At 39.9% G+C, this 23,610-nt stretch overlaps 3 protein-coding genes and 1 long non-coding RNA gene across 8 annotated transcripts; 1 reads left to right on the top strand and 3 right to left on the bottom strand.

The window, feature by feature from the left end:
* Window positions 1-192: 192 nt before the first annotated feature.
* LOC103995273 (gamma-tubulin complex component 3) lies at window positions 193-5,791 on the bottom strand. 4 transcript variants are annotated; one of them, XM_018829677.2, is made up of 4 exons: window positions 3,472-5,791; window positions 3,000-3,386; window positions 661-753; window positions 199-469 (listed from the first exon to the last, which is right to left on the bottom strand). In XM_018829677.2, exons 1-2 carry the CDS (start codon window positions 5,715-5,717, stop codon window positions 3,131-3,133), a joined length of 2,502 nt encoding a protein of 833 aa, XP_018685222.2. In that variant the 5' UTR covers window positions 5,718-5,791; the 3' UTR covers window positions 199-469; window positions 661-753; window positions 3,000-3,130. The 4 variants fall into 4 exon arrangements, with proteins under 4 accessions (XP_009414102.2, XP_018685222.2, XP_009414101.2 ...); XM_009415827.3 differs by having other exon boundaries at window positions 193-753; XM_009415826.3 differs by lacking the exons at window positions 199-469; window positions 661-753 and adding an exon at window positions 1,001-1,372.
* Window positions 5,792-6,226: 435 nt separating this feature from the next.
* LOC103995275 (uncharacterized) lies at window positions 6,227-10,749 on the top strand. 2 transcript variants are annotated; one of them, XM_009415828.3, is made up of 3 exons: window positions 6,227-6,495; window positions 6,581-6,667; window positions 10,521-10,749. In XM_009415828.3, the coding sequence occupies exons 1-2, from the start codon at window positions 6,307-6,309 to the stop codon at window positions 6,653-6,655; spliced, it is 264 nt and encodes an 87-aa protein (XP_009414103.1). In that variant the 5' UTR covers window positions 6,227-6,306; the 3' UTR covers window positions 6,656-6,667; window positions 10,521-10,749. The 2 variants fall into 2 exon arrangements, with proteins under 2 accessions (XP_009414103.1, XP_018685415.1); XM_018829870.2 differs by lacking the exon at window positions 10,521-10,749 and adding an exon at window positions 9,303-9,453.
* A 1,219-nt stretch (window positions 10,750-11,968) lies between these two features.
* On the bottom strand, window positions 11,969-12,752 carry LOC108953583 (uncharacterized). Its single transcript, XR_001979365.2, has 2 exons — window positions 12,635-12,752; window positions 11,969-12,378 (listed from the first exon to the last, which is right to left on the bottom strand). It is a non-coding gene; the product is annotated as an uncharacterized LOC108953583 (long non-coding RNA).
* A 2,569-nt stretch (window positions 12,753-15,321) lies between these two features.
* Window positions 15,322-16,656, bottom strand: LOC135644135 (zinc finger protein 8-like). Its single transcript, XM_065161592.1, has one exon. The coding sequence runs from the start codon at window positions 16,219-16,221 to the stop codon at window positions 15,376-15,378; it is 846 nt and encodes a 281-aa protein (XP_065017664.1). The 5' UTR covers window positions 16,222-16,656; the 3' UTR covers window positions 15,322-15,375.
* Between the last annotated feature and the right edge of the window lie 6,954 nt (window positions 16,657-23,610).

Here is a 23,610-nt window from a genome sequence, read left to right as displayed (position 1 = left end):
TCTCCTATTCATGGAAGAACATTCTTTGATGCTTCCTAACCAAATACAACAGCAACAAGAATAACCAGAACACAGGTCTTCTCATATTAATAATGATGCAGCCTATAAGACGATAGTAACCAACGGCAGCACAATATATAATTCATTATCAAACACAAGCTTCACAACCTACGATATCGAACCTCCATTTTCCTACACAAAATAACCACATTTCTCGAAGAAAAGTTTGAGTTGATCTAGAGTGAAGACACGCAAGCTTTCCTCAATGGAGTAAGGACAATGACAACATTGAAAAACCACTTACTTTTGTAGCTTTCAGCAAAGTAAAACCTTGATCCATCCTACATTACTTGGAGACACTTGAGTTGTCCCTCGAAGGTCGACTGATTAGAGCCCTAAGATTGGAGGTTCTCGGCCTTGTCCTTGGCTTAACCACACCTGCTTGTGCCTGGAATGTTCTATAGGAGGCCTTTACACAATAAGAAAGTTCAATTGACAAAAAAAGAAATGACAATTCATAAGAATCGGTATTGATATAAATGTCAAATTTAAAAGGAATGACAAAAAAGGAATGTACAAGCTAAGTTTTGACAAGACAAATGAACTATAGATCATTGTTTTCAGCTCTTGTAGGTGTTCTTAAGAGCCTGATTTGATTACCTGTTCACGGCCGAGAGCTTACACAGGGGAGAAACCACTTGAAATTTAAGACATAGCGATCCTTGCTGTCTCATTATGAAACATACCTGCATCCTGCACTCAGAAGTAAAAGAAGTCAGGAACACCATAACAGTTAATAAGATGCATGAAACTATGATGCAAATATCTAACCCTGGACCTTTATATGCATGCATTGTTTCTTCTTTCCTGTATAACATTCATAATTAGCATAATTTCTTAAGCTTATTACATATCCAAGCACGACAAGACCATAATAAGTATTGACATCCACAGCATTCAGAATATGCATATAAGAGCTTTTGGCACATGCAAGTTGAATCAATTCAACGTAGCACTAATTTGATTGTTACAAATTAAAACCCTAAAGGCATGACATTTGGTTCTTTACACCACTCCACAGGATGTGACCAGGGGAGTTTCAGCCCGAATTTGGTTTCACTTTCCTTCTTCTCTAAACAACTTTGCATATACAGACTAATTCTTGATCCCAGCCAGCTTGGGGCTCAGTTTATCATCCTCTCTTGATCAACACTCCTGCTGCTCATCTCCGCACATCCACTGTCCGTAGTCCTTGATTGGTTATCCCTTTTTCTTCATCTCCTTTCACCCTCTTCTCAAGTACAACATATATGTCCTCACCTACGGGCCCTACATGAGGATTTCAAGACTATTGCAATATAAAGTCCAGTACCTGAACCAAACAATGAGTGAACTTTTGATAAGTTTGCCAAAACATTATATATATATATATATATATATATATATATATATATATATATATATATATATATATATGGTCTCCTCATGTCAGGTATGCAACAACTACATAAGAAAGAGAGTTTTTAGGGAAGAACTTTGGGACACAACATTAACAATATAAATGCACAAATACATATATCAACCTTTTTTCCTTCTTCACCAGCACTAACCAATGTAGTTATCAAAACCAGAGCGAACCAGCCGGAGGTCTAAATAAGAAAAAACACTGAGAACACAGACCCTTGGTCAGTCCAGTTTGGCTGCTGGATCAGAAGTGCCAAAGAACCAAACAGAAACAGCTCCAATTGACCATTTGGCTACAAATGGAAAGAACTAACCAATCCAATACAGACTGGACTGATTTTGAAATGCCCTAAAATAAACACACTTCTTTGTCATATTTGTAAGTTGTAACAGTAATTGTTAGGGTAACTATACCCTTTCAGATTGTTTACATTAAAAAAAATGAAACTAAATTCACGACCTTGGAGTCCAGGACTAAAGTTGTCATCTTATTCTTTTTTAAAGCCATATATCCTTTCTTAATGTTTAATTTTGGTGTATTTTTTTGTATTTAAATTTCATATCTATTTTCTTTTATCAAGTATGCAACCCAACTGATTTAACTCATCAGTCTGACCAGTGACTGGGATTATTATGCAAACCAGCATGAAGCATGTCACTACCAAGCAAATCCTGGATATCAATCAAGGAATTTCTTCCACTGGTCACCTTAAGAGTTGTCAAGAAAAAAACAACTTGCTCCTTATAGTCCTTAAATTCAGGTTACAAGACGAATTTCTTTCATCTATGACAAAATTTATAAATGTGACAATTCTATCCCATCATTAATAAAGCCTACGACATGAAAACATACACAAAACAATGGTTTCCTAAAAGCTTTCTTTAACAAACTAACCAGTTTGGATTTTATAAATTAAACATGAAACACATGCAGCCAATTAACTTTATAAGCAATGGTTAAATCTTCCTACATGAAAACAGAACAAGTTGCCTCAAGTCATGCTTTGCATCAGAATTTTGCAGAGCACGAATCCAAAAAGAAAATGCAACTACCTCTATAGCTACAATATCTAGCACCAAAAACTTTGTATTTAACAAGTGCAAATTTAAGACAATCCATGCCCATTGTTTGCAGATTGATAATTTATTAATATGTCTACATGTGCAAAACCTCAGGAGTTTTGTTTCTATATCTTCAAATTAAATTTCTCAATCTCTAATGTTTCTATACATGAAAAACAAGTTTTTAACTTTTTTCCCTCGAGATCTACAAATCCTTTTCATGTAGTGATTGAATTTTGGATGATGTATGCTTAAATTTCTGAATTTTAATTAGGTTAGACATTGATAACAACAAACACCAAAAACAAAAACTTAACCTTTAAAGTGATTGTTCATGGAATGAAAAGCTTAATATCTGCATAACAAGAAAAAGGCTAGTAAATATACGATTTTGAACATAAAGTTGGAATTTAAAAGCACGAGAAATTTCACATGTTAAAGAAGGCATTATAAAATAAAGAATAGTAATTAACCTTTTGTGTTGTTGAAATTAATACATAATCAACACTCCAAAATGGCCAGTGAACTTATGTTGCAAACAATACAACAAGCACAACTGACAGATCACTGCTTTTACATTGCTTCTTCTGTCATATGCTGAATTCTACTTACTAGGCACAAGCCGACTATAATATTCGGTAAAGTCTAAACGAAAGAGCAGAAACTTCAAATCGACATGTTGCTGAATGGGCAACTGAGAGATAAAATCATCAAGTGATGCAGAATACTCTTTTGCAATCTTGTCCAGGTCTTCACCCATTCTCCCAAGAAATTCTCCAGCAAGTTGCATCATGGCCTTCCTATCCCCAACAAACCATGGACCTGCCCCCATCATTTTTATCCTTGATTTGCTCCTCCCTCTGCGAAAGGTATCAAGAATAAACTGAATCAGAGAAAGAAAGCAACAACCATGAGCTATCATAGAACAAAAAAATCTGTAGTCACCTGACTTGCAACTCAAATATATGCTCGAACGACCTCTCTGCATGGCTCCGAAGCCGCAATATAAGATCAAATAGAACAAAGAGAATCCTAATAAGACCTTGAGATCGCTCTCCTAGAAGAGACTTCTCCACAATTGAGTTGAGATACTTCTCATGAGCTGCAAGCAGATCATCTAAATCTTTTGCAGCATTCATTTCTTCTGAGAACTGTGACCATGAAACCTCAAGGACCTCAAACATTATATAGTACTGAAAGTTTGTCACAAAATGGTTCATCTCATTCCACAATACTTGGCATCTTCGTAGAACAGAGACAAACTGTGTTTTAACTGCCACACCTTCTTTGGTGAAAATACAAGAAATTATAGAATTTGGTTTCATCATCTTCCATACCCCGATCAATGCATGTTCAACACGTTTTAGCTTCCACAAAAAATTGAAAATCTTGAGGTATTTCTTCATGACAGATGCTGTAAAAACTGTGTCCAGAGGCACCCTTGCATCATACTCCAATGAGAACACATCCCATCCTCTGTCACCATCACCATGATCCATCATCTTTACTTTTAAACGATCTAGAATATCACGATCATCATACTGGGAGTTGGATGCACGGATTGCAGTCTCTAGCAACCCTGCCAACTGGAATGAGCTGATTGTGTTGGCAGGCTCTGATAGCTCTGGGCCCACAACATCCATCAAGTACTGCACAAAGTCACCCTGGCCAAGAAGCAAGTATCGTTTGATTGCCAAGCAATGGTCCTTGAACCGATACCGCCTGTGAATCACATCCATCAAATGACGATCAATCCTCTTAGCTGCCTCTATAACAAGTCCTTCCAGAGCATGTGTCTCCCCATACACAATCCCACCCCTCCTTGTAGTGGTCCCGACATCAGCTGCTGCTTTGGCGGCAGCATCAGCCCAACCATTGTCCTCACAGCAAACTCTGAGGAAATTGATGGACTTTCCTGTCCTCAAGATCCTTTGTGCCAAAGCAGGAGAAATGAAAGAAGGCAGCATTGCAGACTGGATTTGATAGCCTTCTTGCCATAACGACTCAGCCTTTACAGTTTGGCTTTGTATGAAGAACTCAGCAAAAGTATCCTCCAATTCCCCTTCCGAGACCCAACTCCGGACCATCTCAAACAAAGGCGAGCAGACCCTTAGGAGAAGCCGGCCCATGAACTCCTGTACCAATGGATCCCCATGCTGTGCCCGCCCATGTATTGCTCCAGCCATTGCTCCACCTCTCAGACCTCGACACCCATCCACCAGAACTGCCATCAATCGCATTTTAACCGTCGGTTCGGCAAGCCAGACCGCAAGCCGTCTCAAAGTAAGGTAATTCCCAGGCACTCCAGAAATGGAGCCTGGAGTGGGAATTGGATTCGAGGAATGGGATTCAAGCACTGCCAAAAGCTTGTAATAGTCGGAAAGCTCATCCTGGAGAGCAGAGCAGAAGGCCTGTCCAACTGTACCAACCTCCTCAGCCGGGAAGCAGCTCATGCTCTCAGTGATGTAACACCTTACCTTTTGGAAAAGCCATCCTAGTTCACAAAGCTTACGAACCATCGTCCTCATGGATCTTGGCAACTTCAACGACTCCGGAAGATCATAGCAGTCTGATGCTTTGTCGAACCTCACATACCGCCCGTTGATTCCCTGGCAAACAAAGAGGATATCCCTCACGAGGGCCGATTCCGAAACCTCTGTCTCGTCCATGACCAGATCCGCATACTTTTGAAGTGCGATCTCACGAATGTTCTCTGGATCCTTGGAGACGAGGAGAACGCCGCCGGATGGGGGTAGAATTTTCTTGGCCGCCAAAGGCAGTTGGTGGCTGGGCTGAGGGTCGAGGGGAAGAGCGGGCAGGCCGGCAGTCCCCGTAGAATGGAGGAGGGGCTCGCGTCGGCGGGCATCGGAGAGAGACTTGAGGAGGTAGAGGAGGGCCCAACGGTTGCGGATGGCACCGGGGCCGGAGGAACGGGCGGAGAGCTCGGTGTGAAGGTCGGCGAAGGCGAGGGCATCGGAGGATCGGCCGGAAGCCGCGAGATGGCGCTTGATGGACTCGGCTATGGCGAGTTCATCAGGGGCGAGGGAGGGAGCCATGCGGCTGGAGAGGAGCCGATGGGCGAAGCCGATAGCGCGGGGGACCTCTTCGGCGGCGGAGGAGGGGGAGTCGACGGGAGATACGAGGCGGAGAACGAGCTCCTTGACGAGATCGCGGGTTTTAGGGTCGTCCATGGCCACCGGCTGAGGGATCTCCGGCACTTAGGGTTATATCTCACCTTTCTTTTCTCGTATGAAAGGGTATTATTAATTATTCGTTTGGGCGCGGATAGAGGGAATCATTTTGAAAAGGGTTACGGAGTTAACGGTGGCGCGCAGGGACGGAGTTAAGAGCAAAGACCATATACTTCTTCGTCAACCCACATAGTCACATGAAGGACCTGAAGCGGGGACCACTTTTACCTCTCGGGATGACAGAGGGGTAAAGTTGTAGGTGGATACCAAGAGTGTTTCTATAGAAATGATTTCCTTTGTTTATTTTTTGTCGAGCTACACGTTACTAACGGAAGTCGTATGTTAGTATAAATCCATCTTAAATATAAGTTAATCCATCATACTTAAGATGGATTAATCCATCTTAATGGACTCGCATACTTATTCTTCTATTTATTTTTATGATTAAGAAATATCTCAAATTAAAATTAAATATAAATTAAATAAATATGGTCACACGAAAGAAACCCCACCGGCCGCAATGTCCTGTTTCTTTTATTGAGGTCTCGCGATTCCACCGAGCGCGAGTCGGTAGAGGCGGCCGCAAGAGATGAAACCCTTCTGTGGTTTCTTGAGCCCGGCGGGGAGGAAGGAAGGCGGTCGAGGAAACGAAACCGACGGCGGATGTAGCGGCGGAGGCGGCACCGGCACTGGCACCGTCGCCACCAGACGAAGCCAGATGGAGAAGCCCCCTTTCAGAATCGCGAAGGACGATTCCAAGCCGCTCCTCCGCGACCCCGTGAGTTTGATTATCAGATAGTTCGTCTGTTTCCTTTTTTTCAATGGATTGGTTCCTTCTAATGCTTGCTTTTGGCCTATGGCAGATACTGAGATCGGACCCCATCGAGACCGAGCAAGCCGTGCTTCGGCTGCCTCCTTTCCCGCGGGGCAACATATGATTCATCCAATGGGTAATTTTCGCCTTTCTTGTATCGTGTAATTTGGATTGCTCTTTCTACTGTCCCATAATAAAGAGAGGGGTTTCAAATTTACAATTTAATTTTGCTCCTTTTAAGCTTTAATGGGTTCCGTTCGAGTCTTTTTTGTGGCCAAATATTTTGGTTGGTAGAAACCGTATAGTCCTCTCCTAGATCTTATTTTTAATAGGTCCTGAGAAAAATATGAGATGTTTGTAATTTTGAGGTATGAAGTCTCCTATGTGCCAGTTCTCCTAACTTGGTGAAAGATTTAAGAATGAGTTTCTACCTTTTTGTGAATACAAACACCGAGAACATAAATTCTTTCATAGTGTGTGTTTAGAAAAAAATTAGTTCACTTATTTGATTCATCACTCGTTGCTAGTTTTTTTTTCTCTTCCCCTTTCTCATGTAGAATTGCCTTGAAGAAGCCACATATTGAGCATTTTTCTGATGGAATTGGTACACGACAGTGATTGAACTTATAATTTAATAATAAAAGAAAAGAATGAAACGCAAAGGGTGAAATTAAAGAAGGAAAAGAAGAAAAACAAAATTTAGAAATAAGGATTTGAAATGGGACACAAGGAAACCAAAAGAAAAATAGTGTAAGAAAAGATGTAAAACTTTCACTTGCTCAATTACTGAGCAAGTTGATTCTACAAACACATTATCTATATGTACATGATGCCTTGGAATTCGTTTAATGAAATCTGTCTATAAATCATGCAAACAAACATGTTCCTGTGATACTATTGTCAAACAAATTTGATCTGCAACAGATAATCAATTTTGAGCATATATAAGACGATATTGTTGCTTGTGAAAAGAATGTATATCTACATTATGATTGACTGATAATGCTGTTTGATAGATGGAGAGAGATAAATGTTAGATATCTCATGCATGATAAACACCAACAAAATAGTTATGCTAATTCATGCATGATTTTGTTATCTTCATATCAATTTCGAAAAGTTGATGATGCATGTCCGGTGTCCACTATATGAAAGGTAGAAATTCTTGCAAAAATCCACCAACCTTGTCAAACGATATATGTATGCCAAGGACTCATGTGCTAGTATATATAGTACAATTGCATGTCCAAGACCCAAACATAATGATAGAATCTATTTTATAATCTATTAACAAGATTAATGTTGTCATTAGTTGTCACTAGGGTGGAATCTAGGCCTGGTCCAGGATGCATATCATATGCCCATGACTTGACACAATCGAACCACATACTGAACTCTGTGGTTAGAACTTTAGTTGTAGTCATGTTAAGATGGGTTTAGTTGTAATGAAAAACAAGTGGTTAACCAATCTGATGATACACAATAGAAAAACTCTAAACTCTCTATCAAATAGAAGAGAGTAATTTGTCTAGCAAGGACCACTGTTTAACCCAGACTGGTATGAATTGGGGACCATTGTTTCACTTGGATTAGTACGAAATAGGCGGTACATACCAGTCGGGGCACGAACCAGCATGCAGACCACCCCCCATTTTAAGCAGTCCTCTCCAACCCATTACAACGAGTTCTATCCTAACCTTTAAATAGGATGCAAGCACATCTTGCCTTCCTACCATTTAAACAAAACGCAAGCACGTCTCGTCTCATGTTGTCGCTTGTGCATCGCTGATGGGTACGTTTCCTCCTCTTCTCCTCTTCCTCCTTTTCCTCCACCTCTGCTCCTTCTTCCTCTTCCTCCTCTTCCTTCCTCCTTCCTCCTTCCTCCTTCCTTCCTCCACTGCCCCTTCCACTTCTTTTTCTTCCTCTTTGAAACATTGATATGTACTGGTGTATCATGTATCAATACACTGGCATTGGTTGATATGTACCAGTCCAACTAGTTTTTTAAATCAAATAAAAATATTTATTTCATGGGCAAGCTTTCGAGATGATACAAACAAATTTAGATGCATTTATCAAAACAATACAGAAAGTGAAGGCTAACAAAACTGTTGATCATTACAATTTAGAATGTGAACCTTGAACAAAAATGAATTCCATCATCAAGAATTAACCATCGAGTCAATCTAGCCAGACCAATAAAAAGTGAAAGGAATAAAAACAATGAAGAGAATTTATGCAAGTTTACACCTTTGCCACCTATGACAATTATGTTGAAGATTCTTTGATGTTGCTTTTGATTTTATTTTGCCAATTGCTGGGTGTGACTTGTGAGAAAAAAAGAAAGTAGAGGTCTTAAATGGTAATAAGACAATTTTGCTATTTAAATGGTAATTGAACAAAATTTTTGGCCTTCTGAAATGGATGAAACTCCACACTGAAGGCCAACAGTGAATCAGTTCGGAGCTTGTGAGATGCCGTGTGTAGTTATATTTGGGTAAGATGTTAGATCGTCTGAACAATAGTGGTTAGTTACCCGCTGGATATAATATAATGAAACCTTGTTGAGAAAAAAATTTTATGTAGTAGAATATACTTGGTAAGACCCAAATTGAAATGCAAGTGATACTCATATTAGTATAAAGAATCATCAGAGTACTTTCTACTTTGGGTGCTTGATTTGGGATTTTATCGTCTGATACTTTTAGAATAACTTTATTGTAGCTCAAGTTTCATCAGATGATTGATATTTCTTCAACATCTTAATGTAGGTGGTTTAATACTTCAAGTATGCTGGAGGAGCTAAGAAAGAAGTGAAAACCATTAATTGTTTTAAGAATCTTTTTCAGTCTTGTCCTACAACAATAATGTGATATTCTGTAGATCATGTTTGCTAGTAGAATCAAGTATCCTCTATAAAAAATTTTGGATTATTCATCGTGCATGTTGATCCGGGTTTGTCCAAGTTACTATATCATATCACGCCTTATTAGGGCAGGTTAAGCATATATATATATATATATATATATATATATATACACACACACACACACACACACACACAATTAACCTGAGTCTCTGTTTGAAGCATCGCTAGAAGGAGATGACTAGGGAGTGGATATACAAGGAGGGGTTACATCAACAAAGCTGAGAAGAAAGACATTTTCATAAAAAGAGAGTTTCATGAATAATTACATTAATCCAATCATGTATGAAACTGATATTTTATCTTGAGTATAATTTGAAGAATTGAGGTTGCATCTTGGGAACCTATATGTAAGTTATGCAACATAAGATGATAAATTTTGTGTAGTTGTTGACCATGAAATCTACCTATTAACTTACTTGAACATTGGATTTCTAAAAATGGGAAAAAAAAAAGAAAAAATGGATCTTGTTAATTATACAATGGATCTAATTTGGGTTATTAAAGGAAAAGATTAAAACAATGTTTGTTTTACTTGCCTGCCCCTAGTGAGTTGTTCTTTCTTATTATTAATCTTGTTCTTTGGCTTATACTCATACGGTCTCTTTCACTCTTACACCTTGAATGATTATATCTCATTCTACCATATGGAAGAATATGAATATTACAAGTCATGGAGATGGAACATAATGCACTATAAAGAGGGGTTATCAGAATGGCCCTTCAAAAGTGGCATAGGTTTGTTTAAAAACCCATCCTATACGCGCATAGAGCCTATTAGAAAAAGTAAGATCTAAGATTTCTGCATATGAATGGGGGAGAAAGGCTTAAAAATTAGGTTTTTAGAATGGATTAAAGATTAGAGCGGTGGTTATTATCTGCCCAAAGTATCAATACTTTGTATTCATTTCAGCTGATCTTGAAATATATAGTAAAAATTCATGAATTAATATACTATACTATCCTAGATGTTTGTTTGCTACTAAATGTTTGATATGCATATCTTTCTTCTACAAGCTGGAAACACAGATATTGACACCTTTAATTGATTTTCTTGTTGTAGGTTGTGGAATTCGAAAAAAATAGCACGGAAGAAAGAGGTCATTGTGTTTTATTTTTTACTTTTCCAATTTCGCAATGTAGAACTGCCACATTTTCTCGTCAGTTTGAAAAATGTTATGTGGCATCAGAACAGGATTCTGATGTTCTGACTGCAATGCTTGTTATCCATGCAATTCAACTGTGTTAACGTTGAGTGTTACTAATACAAGATCTGATATAATGTTAAGGTATGAACATAATTGTTATTAGCTTCTGTTGGCTCCATTTTCGAAGGATATCAGAAATAATAAAAATAATCACATGTTTTGATGACCCTTTGCATTTGATTTTGTAAATCTTGTGGTATTTTACCATTGTTTTTAACTATTTATTGGTAATCATATTGATATGTCTGCTGCGTGCAAAGCATATAAGCTGAGTATTAACTCCATTCTCGATAAGAGAAACTTTCAATTTTATTAATTAGAGAAGATTTTTTGTGGTCCGATGAATTATTATTTGATCCATTTCCTCAGTGAGTTTGAATCAATTATCCAAACACTGAGGTCCAAATTAATTTGTCTTTCGTCGATATTTAACATAGAATTAGAGATGTTTCATCCGAACTGATAGATATTAAACGGGCAGTATGTATTGGTTTGGGCATCAATGAATCCACGTATTGGTACGTATCGTTCCAAGCTATACAAAGGTCATGACACGAATCCTCGTCAATCGAAATGTGGACCGCTCTTATTTTGGACGGTCTAGTTTGTGAAGATAAAAAAGGAAACATGCCGTCCGTGGCTTTCGCTTCCCGCAGACCTTCACTTCTCACACATGTTGTGACCTCATCGCACATCGTCGTAATGCCCAACCACCTTTGCCATAATTTGTTTTTCATAGGTGTGCCTTTTCTCCTCTTCTTCCTCGTGCTTACTCTACCAAGCCCTCTTCTTCTTCCTCTCTCTTCTTTCTCCATCATCCTTTCTTTTTTCCTCTTTAAAACATGAAAACATATCGGTATACCAACATATGAGATGTACCAATCCAACCAAATCGTCAAAGATAAGTTTGGTACTCAAAATGATGACCCTTAATTTAGAAGAAAAAACATCTGCACATGCCCACATCTTACTCTTCTACCCGATCAATGATTTCGTGCTAGTTAGCAGCAGCTGCATGGGTAGAAACCCTATTAGAAAATAACATGTTATTCCTGTTCCCTATACAACTAGTACATTCTTCAGGTTCATATGAACAATTATACGAAGAAACATGTATCCACTGTTTGCAGTCTTGTTTTTTACACAATCAAGTTTAGCTCATGCAGGATGCAGAATTCAAACCTTTGGTAGAGTTGCAAATTGATGGTAGCAGTTACTGTTTACAATTGTCGTGTATTGGCAGGACACCCCTGTAAGTACTCGTAAGGGAAAATTTACACCCAAAACACCGGTAGCAGCAGCATACTCAACGCAAGTAACTTTCCATTAAAATCTGATGGAATAACAGTGGCTTACAAGCAAGCATGAAACTGTTCTTGCACAATGGAAAGCAAGCTTGCCAAGTTTTTCACCACACGTCTGTGATGCATTTGAAAAGAGGAGAGAAAATTGATGTCATTACAAACCAAGTTCGACCATCTCTTCGCCGAAGCCCAGCTGTATATTGCTTTTCCAGATCGGTATGGATTTCTTTACTTGAAGATTTACATGCTTCATGTCCGATCTGTGCTCTGCAGCCGCATTTCATTTCACATCCGACAATTGGCCATAGTCACAAAGGCAACCTCAGACTCTGGAAACGGTACTTATGATGTGTTCCATTACCTCCGACAATTTCGCCTTAATTTATCGAAAGCTGTAAAGTTCTTTTATCTACAAGAAAAGGTACTTATGATGTGTTCCATTACCACCAAGAACAAAACAGGGAACATCTCAACGACAGTAATAAGATCCAAGAACATAAAGACATGGATGACAATCTAGATAAGACTACTCGCCCAAATTTTACACTAAACTAAACCGAGTCGAGAAGGAAGATACCAAATCAGAGGAGAAGAAAGAAAGAATCAATTGCCAGAGGGCGGACTGCTAAGAAATTGGATTAAGAGAAAAACCGTGGAGGAGATACCTCATCGAGGCGAACGACACGATCAGAGATGACAGATCCAAACGGGTTGCTATTTCTTTTACGTCCTCGATTCGTTAGGGTTTCAAACCCTCGGTCGAACTTGTCGTTCGAATGGGGCAGACGGCTAAGATATGCTCCTTTCCCCACTTTGTAAGGTACAGTTGGGTCGCATGCCGGTCCGAGTCGCGGAGCGGTCCGATCAACCAACCGGACCGGAGAACCCGGAAGCCCTTCCTGATGGACCGGAAGATTCACTCGGTCCATCTAATATATTACACCAACTAATATATAATTTACTATGAATAATTATTTTCAATTAATTTTATCATTAATATATACACACAAATTCTTTACGTATATATATATATATATATATATATATATATTACTGTGTAGAAAATTTTTCCATTAAATTTTTATTCAATGGAACTTCTCTATTTTTTTAATTTACTCTCTCTCTATTGTTTTTTATTATATTAAGCTTCTCAAAAAAAAATTCACTTTTTGACTGCGCATACTATATCTTTTAATTATATATTCTATATTGATATGGAACGATATAATATAATGTAAAAAGCATGTTAGAGCATCTTTATCGGAGTTGCTAATGACAATTACAATTTCTTATAAAGCTGCAAAATGCTGAATGGGTTTTGCTCCTCAATTTTTGTCAAACACATGTAAGGACAGAGCTCTAACATTTAGATCAAGGAATTCATTTAGATCAAGGAAACTTGACGGCCATTAAATGTCTTATATCCATAGTGTTTGTGGGGCTAATTAGATTCTTGGTTTTGGTTTTAGTGGTGATTGGTGATAAAAGTTACAATATTTTCGAAAAATAATAAAAATTTTCTTATGTTATGCATTATTATAAAAGCAATTTCAATCCTCAACTTGAGACCCGAAGGTCATGATTGATCGTAAATAATTATATCCTTCGTCAATCCGATATAGTAAAATTTTATTTTTTCGAGCGTTATTATATTTGAAAGAAATAAAAATAATTTATTTTAACAGAATGTGGTCCTGAAAATAAGTCAGGTCGAATAAATTTGAAATGGGAAGTATAGTTTTTGAAGGAATAGATTGAAGTTGATGAACATTAAATAGATTCAATCAGATGCATTGATAAAAGTTACAATATTTTCAAAAAATAATAAAAAATTTCTTATGTTATGCATTATTATAAAAGCAATTTCAATCCTCAACTTGAGACCCGAAGGTCATGATTGATCGTAAATAATTATATCCTTCGTCAATCCGATATAGTAAAATTTTATTTTTTCGAGCGTTATTATATTTGAAAGAAATAAAAATAATTTATTTTAACAGAATGTGGTCCTGAAAATAAGTCAGGTCGAATAAATTTGAAATGGGAAGTATAGTTTTTGAAGGAATAGATTGAAGTTGATGAACATTAAATAGATTCAATCAGATGCATTGATAAGCATGAGACTCAGCTAGAAGGAATAAATTAACTTTAAGAGGGACATACATTTTATTCCAATTTATTCATCTATTTATTCCTTCTGATTGGGGTGGGAGATGGTGCTCTTTTTAAGCTACTGATGAGTTGCAGTTGTAACAGTGTGACTTGCAGTATAAGTGGTGGAGCTCACATTTAGAGGAAACCATTCATTAATGATCTGTAGCTTTCTTATAGCAAATTGTACCACAATGTCTCAGATTGGTCTTCCATGCTCACTAAAGGAGTCTGACCCACCATGCAGCCAATCAAGTGCTTTCTTTCATCTTCTTCCTATCACACAGTGATCAGAATTGAAGTTTGAAATGTCCAACCATGCCAGGTTAAGTACAGTAGGATAATTATACAATGACTGGAGCAAGAACACATCTATCTATTGCATGTACTAGTGCACCTGAAATAACAAATCTTAGGAAACCAAGTCTATCTTGGTTTCATGATCCTATTTTATCACAGAGACCTAAGAAGCAATGAGAGCTCACCAAGCATTTGATTTCTCAGATCCTATGGCTTTTCCAATTCTGTGGTACTTATTTTACTGGATGTTTTCTCATGCAATTGTAGTGCAGCATTGAAGAATAGGATCAAAGATAAGAAGAGCATGACAGTCTTTTAGAACAGTTCTGAGACTCAATATGTTTTCCTACTTAAAATGGGGCAAAACTAAACATGTTTAAAGAATCAAAGACAACATTTAGCAACCATTTCAATATTGAGTATGCTTAAAGAATACATCAATCCTCATGCAAGTTTACTCCCCAGCAGTTGCACAACAAAAGTGATAACCTAACAAGATGCATCTAAGACCACAAAAGATAAAAGGAAGGAACTCTAAGCAATGCAGGATATTAGTTACAATGCTCAGTGGTGAATGGGGCCAGTTTAAGCTGACACTTCCTGAACCAGTGTTGCAATCATATGTGGTGTCTATTCCTTTATATCTTGCATTCAGCTAAGCTATAAACACTGAACAGTTGATAACACTCAGCTTCTAAAATATTAGAATGAGAGGTAAAAATAGTATATGCAATGACTCGAAAATCTTGAAGTTTTGGCCCTTCTTCTGCTCACAAAAAAGAAAAGGGAACCAAGTAAGTACTTCCATATGTGAATCTGACAGAATAAAAGAAAAAGGCACCCCACGGAGTAAACTGTCTGAGAGATGTAAACGAGTTTGTGAGATAAGAGAGGCAATAAGTAAGAGAAAATTGCAATTCATTAACGAACTCTTTGGTATCCGATCCTTGATGAACTACAAATGCAAATCCAAACTCAAACTGTTCTTGGAACCAGAATCGAAGCCACCTTGCTCATTTGGGGAAGCCAAGGATGAAGAGGAGGAAGAAGAAGAGCCGACGCCACCCGTACCTTCCACTGCCATCTTCCTTGCGTCTCTTCCTCCGAACGAAGGCAGTGCGGGGGGATGGTTCCCTTGCAAGCCTGCCGTGCTGCCATGCACCGGCATTCTCCATGGCCCCGGGAGTGGGCTACCGTTTATGAGCTGAGATGCGGAACCGAGGCCGCCGTAGAAGCGAGCCGCAGGGTTCGTGACCGAGCCGGTGTGGCTAGTCCATGAAGGGTAGTGGGTCGGGGGCGGGTGGTCGAAACGGGAGGCAGAGGGGAAGGAACTCAGATGGCGGTAGTCGAGGTAGCCGTAGACATGACCGTCAGCGATGAAGCTGGGGTGGTGGTGGTGGTGGTAGTGTTGGGAGGCCATAGCCGAATGGAGATGGGAGCGCTTGGCGTGCTGGCGCTCGCGCTTGTGGGCGTTCTGGTGCCCGCCGAGGGCTTGCGACGTGGGGAACTTGCGGCAGCAGTAGTGGCACTCGAACTTCCTCGAGCTCTCGCCACTGTCAGTCAACGTGGTGGTGGTAGCGGCCGCCGGGGTGTTACTGGTCTCAGTGGTGGAGGAGGGAGGGTCGACGGAGGGGCCATCTTGTGATGCGTCTGGATCGGTGGCGAAGTCGATGCCGAAGAGCCGAATGGCAGGGCTCGTGTGGGATGCATTCTCGCGAGCTGGCCCGGGGCGGATGAAGGGCAGCTCGGAGAAGGAGTCGACGCTGACCTTCATGAAGTTGTGCGTCTCTTGCTCGCCCATCGCGCCCGTCTCGGAGCCGCCTACTCCGGTCGACTATGCCGCTATGAGGAGGGAAGGGTAGGGAGTATTGATTTGTGCTGCTTCTTCTCCGGTGGTGGTGGTGGTGGTTCAATTTGTCATCGGAGAGTTAATAGAGATGGAGAGGAGAAGAGAAGAGAAGAGAGGGGGAACCAAAACATGGAGGTGGGACCGCAATTGGTGTAGGGCTGACAAGGGATGATGCTAAACTAAAGAGGCTTTTTGCTACTCAAACAACTTCCAAGTACTACCCGCTGCTGTTACTCACTGCTGCATGCTACTACTACTACTACTACCAACTTGACCTCCCATCACCTCCAACCTTCCTTCGTGTTCTCTTTTCTCATCTGTACACGCCATGAACTTAGTTGAATGCATCTCTCTCTCTCTCTCTCTCTCTGTCCATCTCTGAGTGTGTGTGTGTGTGTGTGTTGCTTTGAACAGGGATTGGTAGGTGGCACTGGATTCTTTATGGCCGTAAGCTTCTTTGTCTGAGCGTTGTAAGTGGTCCTGGGCTGTGGCCATCTCCACCACCATGGACTAGGACGGCGAGTTGCAGTAAGTTAAACATGCTTTTACTGGAAACGTACTCTCTTTTCACCTACAGGTGTTCATGTAGGACGACTGTGACGGAGGACTACACAATCCTTGTCTTAAGATCAAATAAATTGATTGACAGGAGGACCTGTTATATACATATATATATTCACCTCGTTTCCCAACTTAGTCCGTGTCGAATAAATGCACTAAACTATCTTCCATCTGAAGATAATAACAATACAATTTACGTAGCTATCGGATTGCCTTCTGCTGTGGGAGCATGCACTATCACATTTCAATGTCACCGAGAGGAAAAAAAGGATGACAAGGAAGGAGAAGCGATTACCGAAACCAATATGGCGAGCGGTCACGTAACTGATAACGACTCGACATGCGTGGTGGATTCACATAACTGTCACGTAGGTTGCTTTTCTCAGAATGACACTTAACCTAGATTTTGCAAGCAGCAAGAAAAGATGTGAGAGACGGATGGGAAACGGAGGGTCGGAGATGGATGAGGAGGGCGGGAAGCCCAATGGTACGGTGTCGTTTTCAGGGGAATGGTAAATGTGGCAACCATCATCATCAACCTTCTCCCCTTTATTTGCTCTCTTTCTCTTTTCCCCAAGACACAGCAGTAGCCTTTTTACAGCTCGAAAAAGGCTCAGTTTTGCTGTTTGGTAGCAGTGGGAAGTAGTTATCCGGCGTTGCTGCGGGAATCGATAAGTAGGTTTTGTGATACCGGAGGCGATGTTTGAGCCGCTCTGCCTGCCGTCTGGTGTACTTGGGTTTAGGCTGATATAGTAGTTTAATGATCATGGCATGGAACGGCGCTTGTGGAAGAGAACTGCGAAGACAAAGAGAGCCTGCGAGTTAAAAGAGGAATTATTAATGCATGCAACGACTCATCATATGTGGATACAAAATTGGGCCCCGTTTCTTTACGTGAAAGCAACTAAAGAACATCGGTACGTAGTTATTTGGGAGGCCGAGATGAACTTGAAAGTAAAAGATCAGTACTCAAATAATATATCGAATCTTAATCTCTTAAAGAATTTGAATCTAATTAGAACTCAACGAATCCTCCAAAAGTGTTTGTCAACCCAACGACAGTAATTGGCTTCTCCGTGCAAGATGAAGTGACCTGCAGTCACTGAAACCAGAAGAAGGTGGATTGGAATGGTTGGAACAAGTTAAAGGAGGAGAGACAGAGTCGAGTGCGCTTCGAAATGAGTCGTCCTCCCGACGAGGAAACAGAAGGTTGGTTTCATGAAATCCAACGGGGTTGGCAAGAAGAAGGGCAGCGAAGAGTCCAGCTAACGATTCTACGGCATGCAGGAGAGCGGAAAGAGCCATTCTACTACTGGCAAGCATGGGCCTGAGAAAAGTCAGAAGGTTCCTGTGGGAGTACCAACAAGTGAAATCGACTTTGTGTGCATTCTACAATATTGACTGAACTCTTTATCTGCAGAGTTGCTGTAATTCCTGCATGTCTCACCAATTTTGTAGTCATTCCCTCCGTTCCCCACCTTCAATAACTGTTTTCTACCCTCCTCCCCTTACGGCTTCTTCACCCTCTTGATTGCTCCACAGGGACAGATCACTGTCGTCCGACCATCTGTCCCATCTCTCAAACTTTGGGCTCCTCGCTCGGCACCAAACTCTCAGCTCTGTATTAATGGTGGCACTGTCCTAACGAAAGCCACTCTGCTGTCCCCCCCCCCCCCCCCCGTTGTGTCTCCAAGAAAATTGCCCAACTCTCATGACACCGACTCCTGAGGTCATCATCATCATCCATCCATCCATGGTGGATACAAATCACTACATAACACTAGCTGAAGCGAAGTCATCGTTAGATCTGCGTGAGGTGCTCTGGGGGACCGTCTTCCGGACCCCCTCGAACTGGAGTTGTCCCAGTGTCCTGCCTACCTCAACTTGAGAAATCATGGAGGATGATGCCTTCTTGCATGGAGTGGAGTGGAATGGAGATTCAAATTGTTCTGCTTCATGTACATTGTCGCAACCCATGGATCAGAACTGCACCAGCTTAAGCCGCAGGACTGGAGATTGAAATGGGCAACCGAGAGGGTTTTGGATACTTAAACTAGGAGGAGGCCATGGATGCACTTGTTGGAGCACTAGAGAGGCGTCCAGTACCAGAATTTGAGGGTGATTGTTCCCTCCATGTAACACTCATGCCAGTGTCAGAATTGGATAGGACCTAGCTCTTAAAGACTTAGGTGGTCTTCTCAAGACATGGTGTGATAGTGCTGTCGGGAGATCTCCAATCTTAGGACCACCAAGTGAAGTAAAGAGTTGGCGATAGGAGAGTAGCAAGGAAAAGATGGAGGGAGGGAACATAGGAATTCCTTTCACATGTTTGGCAATCAATAAACAGGAGAGGGGAGGTGGAGGGAAGAGAATCTTGGGGCATGTAATATGATTGGTGCTCCACTATACATATAAATAAATAAATATATTTGTTTATTTACAAAGTTGAGGTTCAGATGGAGTTGAACATTCCTTATCAGGTTGATATGACCAATCTCACTGGCTGGATATCGCATTCCTACGGCTCATGAAAGGGATTGCTTGATGGAGGAAGTGAATGGAGAGAGAGAGAGAGCTCACAAGGAATCAGAAGTGGTTCAGTGATCACCTCATTTTGCAAGACCTTCGACAGACCACCCTAATAATTGCTCAGCATTGACATAGTCTGAAGGATTTGGCAGCTTATGATGATGCATCTCAGTTGCAACCATGGGCATAAAACAACTTGAGGAGGAGGATGTGAGACCTGGTCAGGTGTGTGAACCAGTATTGATCAGCTTCATCTTCTGGGTTAATGGGGACAACAACTTGGCTCGGATGGCAATAGCAACAAGGCAGAGAGCTCTGTTGTTAGAGGACCGATGGTCTCTCTTAAGGGCCCAGAATGATAATGGGCAGTAGAAGGCAAAGCATGCTAGGAGTTAGGACCACTGCAACATCCCAAGGTAACAGCTCAATCTAGTGGGGGGAACTTTTAATGACAGTTTTAAGTTCTTGTTGCCTTTCTGCAGTGGGATGCTCACTTATTAATCTGATGGTCCAGTGATTTAATCTGATTTTGAGATTGATGTTGCTGCATCAACTGCTCCATTTAGCCAAATAAAATGGGAGCACTGAGATCCAAGAAAGGATACAGAGCAAGAAAACCTGCTGAACAATGGATTGATGAAATAGAATCAGAACAAATATGTTCTGATCATTCACTCTCTGGCAGAGTCTCTACAAGCTGTACAAGTCAGAAAGAACTACTATTAGAAGCATGACTTGCAGCAGTAAGACTATCACTACAAGAGAACATGAAATGATGCAGCAGAGAGATTAGATTGCAACTAGGACCAAAATCAATGCGGTCAATCGAGTAGGATCAGCATCTACAGACCTAAACAAGATATGAGTAAGTTGAAGAGCAGCATTCAATTCGGAGGTGGGAGTCCTCCAGAATACTAGCGAGCTATGAGTACATGGTTGTGCAAGTAAAAGTTAGTGGGAGTAGGAACAAATGGATTGCTCTCCATCAGAGAGAGGCAACCCATTGACACTATAACTCTGGTAGGTGAAGGTTAGAGAAGTTCACATGAAAGTTGTAGCCATAATAAGTTGGATTCCTTAAAGATGGTCCCCTTTCCTTTACTACTGAGAGACATGGGGAAGATGATACATCACAGCGAAAGGTGTAGCAGTATTCTTGTGAACCACTCGAACCCTTTGGAGTGATGCAGAGGAGAGGACGGATGCTACATGTGCTGAGGAAGTACTCGAATGTGTGTAGATAGCATTTCTTAAAACACAGCTTACATTCCAACAAAACTATGTACTTCATTAGGTTAACAGCCCTGCTGGGCAATGCAAGAACGCAGGAGAAGTATCCTTATCTGTGTGTAGAGTGGTGCCAAAGGCGTCCTGCTCATAAAAGAGGGGAGAAAGGGAGAGTCCATACCATGGTAGGCCATCTTGCTTGCCTTCGTAAAACGACCCTGTGAACATTATTACAGGTGGTCCAAAACAGGGGTCGAACTCTTCCTTACGTGCTTGTGCTCACCCTGTCTCTTTCTTGCTTGCATTGTATTCCTAAAACATGCCTCTCTCTCTCTCTCTCTCTCTCTCTTTCTCTCTCTCTCTCTTTCATTGCAATATGGTGAGAGGGGACAAAGACGTGCACTGGGTTGGAGGAAAACTGCAGTTCAAAAAGCAATTACACTGTGGCAACATGGTTCAAGTACCAGACCTTGTTCTCAGTTTTGGAAGCCTTCAGGGTGGCCTCAACAATGCAGCTGCCATGTTCTGAGTTGTGATATTTGAGACAAACCATCACTTCAATTCTCTGCTAATTAACATCACTTTTAATTCTTTGTTCCATGTAATAAAATCTTTTCCTGTTCATGGAAACAGCTCTTCTTCTGCTTCTTTTGGGATTTCTTGTATTGCGTTGACAAGACTGCTGACATTGGTTAACAAGCAGAACTATATATATATATAATGACAATTTTGACTACTGTTCATGATATATCTATCCATATATTTGAAGTAGGAAAATTAATGATAAAAAAATAACTAATATACATCCATTCTAAATAGAAAAAAATTAAAAATTCTTTTAAGAACATCTCTTAAGATTAAAGTCAGTGGCTAGCTTAGTTGATAAAGATTTTAATATATCATCGTAAGATCCTAAACTTGAATCTCGTATTGGTCACTTATCTTTTGAAAAATAAAATGTTTGGATTAATTATTGATTAAATTTACTTAACTTATGACCGTGAAGTCACTTAGTCAAGGTTGAGACCAAACTATATGCAATTTATGCTTTTGTAGTAAGTGAAACATTTACCAATACCTATAATTCTTCGATCACAATGGTTCCTAACACACTATCATATAAATAAAGCATGATTTATAGACACATTGAATTTAATATATCAAATCTGTAAATGTCAAATAGTCAGTCTACAAGTTTTCAAACGTAAAATAGAAGCAAATGCTGAAGAGAATCAAATGTCTCCATGTTTTGCACATCCCTTACATTGAAACAAAATGGTGATGAGGTTTGAATTAACATAAAGACTTGGGTATTAAGTTTGAGTTAGCCAATGGGGGTCTCTCTCTCTCTCTCTCTCTCTATAACTGGTTCATCTTCCTTTTCCCTCTCTTCTCCGTGGCCATGTAAACATTCTAGTCCTCTTCCTATAACCCCCTCTTGTTCTTTCTTCTCAGCTCTTTTGAAGCATTGATAGGACTGGGAATTGCAACTTGGTGCACATATAAAAACACAGCTTTAGAAAGCTTAAAAGGAACTCTGTATTGGTTAAGCTCGTTCAATTTTATGGTGAAAGTGAAAGGAAAAAAGAGATTGATATGATGAACAAAGGACAACATCAGACCTATGCATCAGGGAAGATGTGAGCAGCATGCGGTGTCGCATACTCTTCTACTGTTCAGGGAGTAGACGACGGGGGAGGAGGAGGAGGAGGAGGAGGAGGAGGAGGAGGTTGCACTGCGACCAGATCTATGCATTGTACCGGGCCACAGAAGTGAGGCAGAAGAGGCTGTGAGAGCCCCCAACCAAATGATGGAATCTACCCAAGTCGTGAGCTGGCTCATGACTTCATCCGGGTTGGCACGCTGTGAAGCAGCTACCACGGTCGGTCATGCGGAAGTACAGAGGACGGAGCAGTTAGTGGGGCGGGACTCGGCTGTCCCGTCTCATTGGATCAGGCCATGTCGGGGTCGCGCCAAAACGAAGCAGGCACCCAGATTTCCCCACGCGTTGCACAAGGCTCGAGAAGATTTCATTAGTGTTTATCTATAATTTATTATTTTTAATTCAAAATTAAGGGAACTGGTAAAAAAAATATTAGGAGGATTTCACTATAAAAGATCCTCATTTTCTTGTTTTCCCAAACAGCACACCTTCTTTTGATTTTTTTTTTCAAAAAATTTCTTTAATTCAAAAAAATATAAACTATATCTTAAATGTCTTACCTTCGGTTATAATATTTTATTTTTATTATAATATTTTTGACCCAATATAATATTTTGACCCAATAAAATTTATTTAAAAACACTATAAATGATTCAAATGAAATCAAAGCATACACATCATACTAGACTAAGATTCAAATAAATATTTATAATTTATGAATAATGTCACCCAAATAAAATTTAAAAATTAACTTATTATAGTATTTTTACTATCATGATAAAAAAACACTATAAAGTCTACTTCAAAACATCATAGATAATAAACTCCTAAGCTCAACCAAGCCAACTAGAAATCTAAAAATATGACATCATAATGCTCTAAGAACAATAACAAGAGACATAATATAATATTACTTATAGTATTTTTTATAATATTTATACCATTTTTAATATCTCAATAAAAAAACACTGTTGAAAAACCCTGTAAACGAGCCAAAGTGAAAACTAATAGAAAGATAGATAAAAATTTTGACAAAAAGACTTGATAAAAAAAAATATATTTTGGATATTTTTTAATTAAAAACACCATTTGGATAAAACGAAAAAGGGAGATGCCATGTGGAAAAAACTCATTTTCTTGATTAATCACCCAAAACATTAACTAATTTACCTCCGGAAAAAAACAATCTTGCTTCTTTGTAATATTGGAAAACCTATCCTACAGAAATTAGCTACTGCCACCTAAAGCTGTCCGTAAGGACAGATACGGTCTGGTTCGAGGTTGGGACCAGGAATTACTGTTACTGTCATGCAAGGTTGTCCATTGAGCACAACCACATCTGTATCAGCTGTCACCAATGA

Source organism: Musa acuminata, chromosome BXJ3-8, assembly GCF_036884655.1.
Source record: "Musa acuminata AAA Group cultivar baxijiao chromosome BXJ3-8, Cavendish_Baxijiao_AAA, whole genome shotgun sequence".
NCBI lineage: Eukaryota > Viridiplantae > Streptophyta > Magnoliopsida > Zingiberales > Musaceae > Musa > Musa acuminata.
Note: the sequence above shows the minus strand (reverse complement) of the source record. Positions and strands in the feature narration are given on the sequence as shown.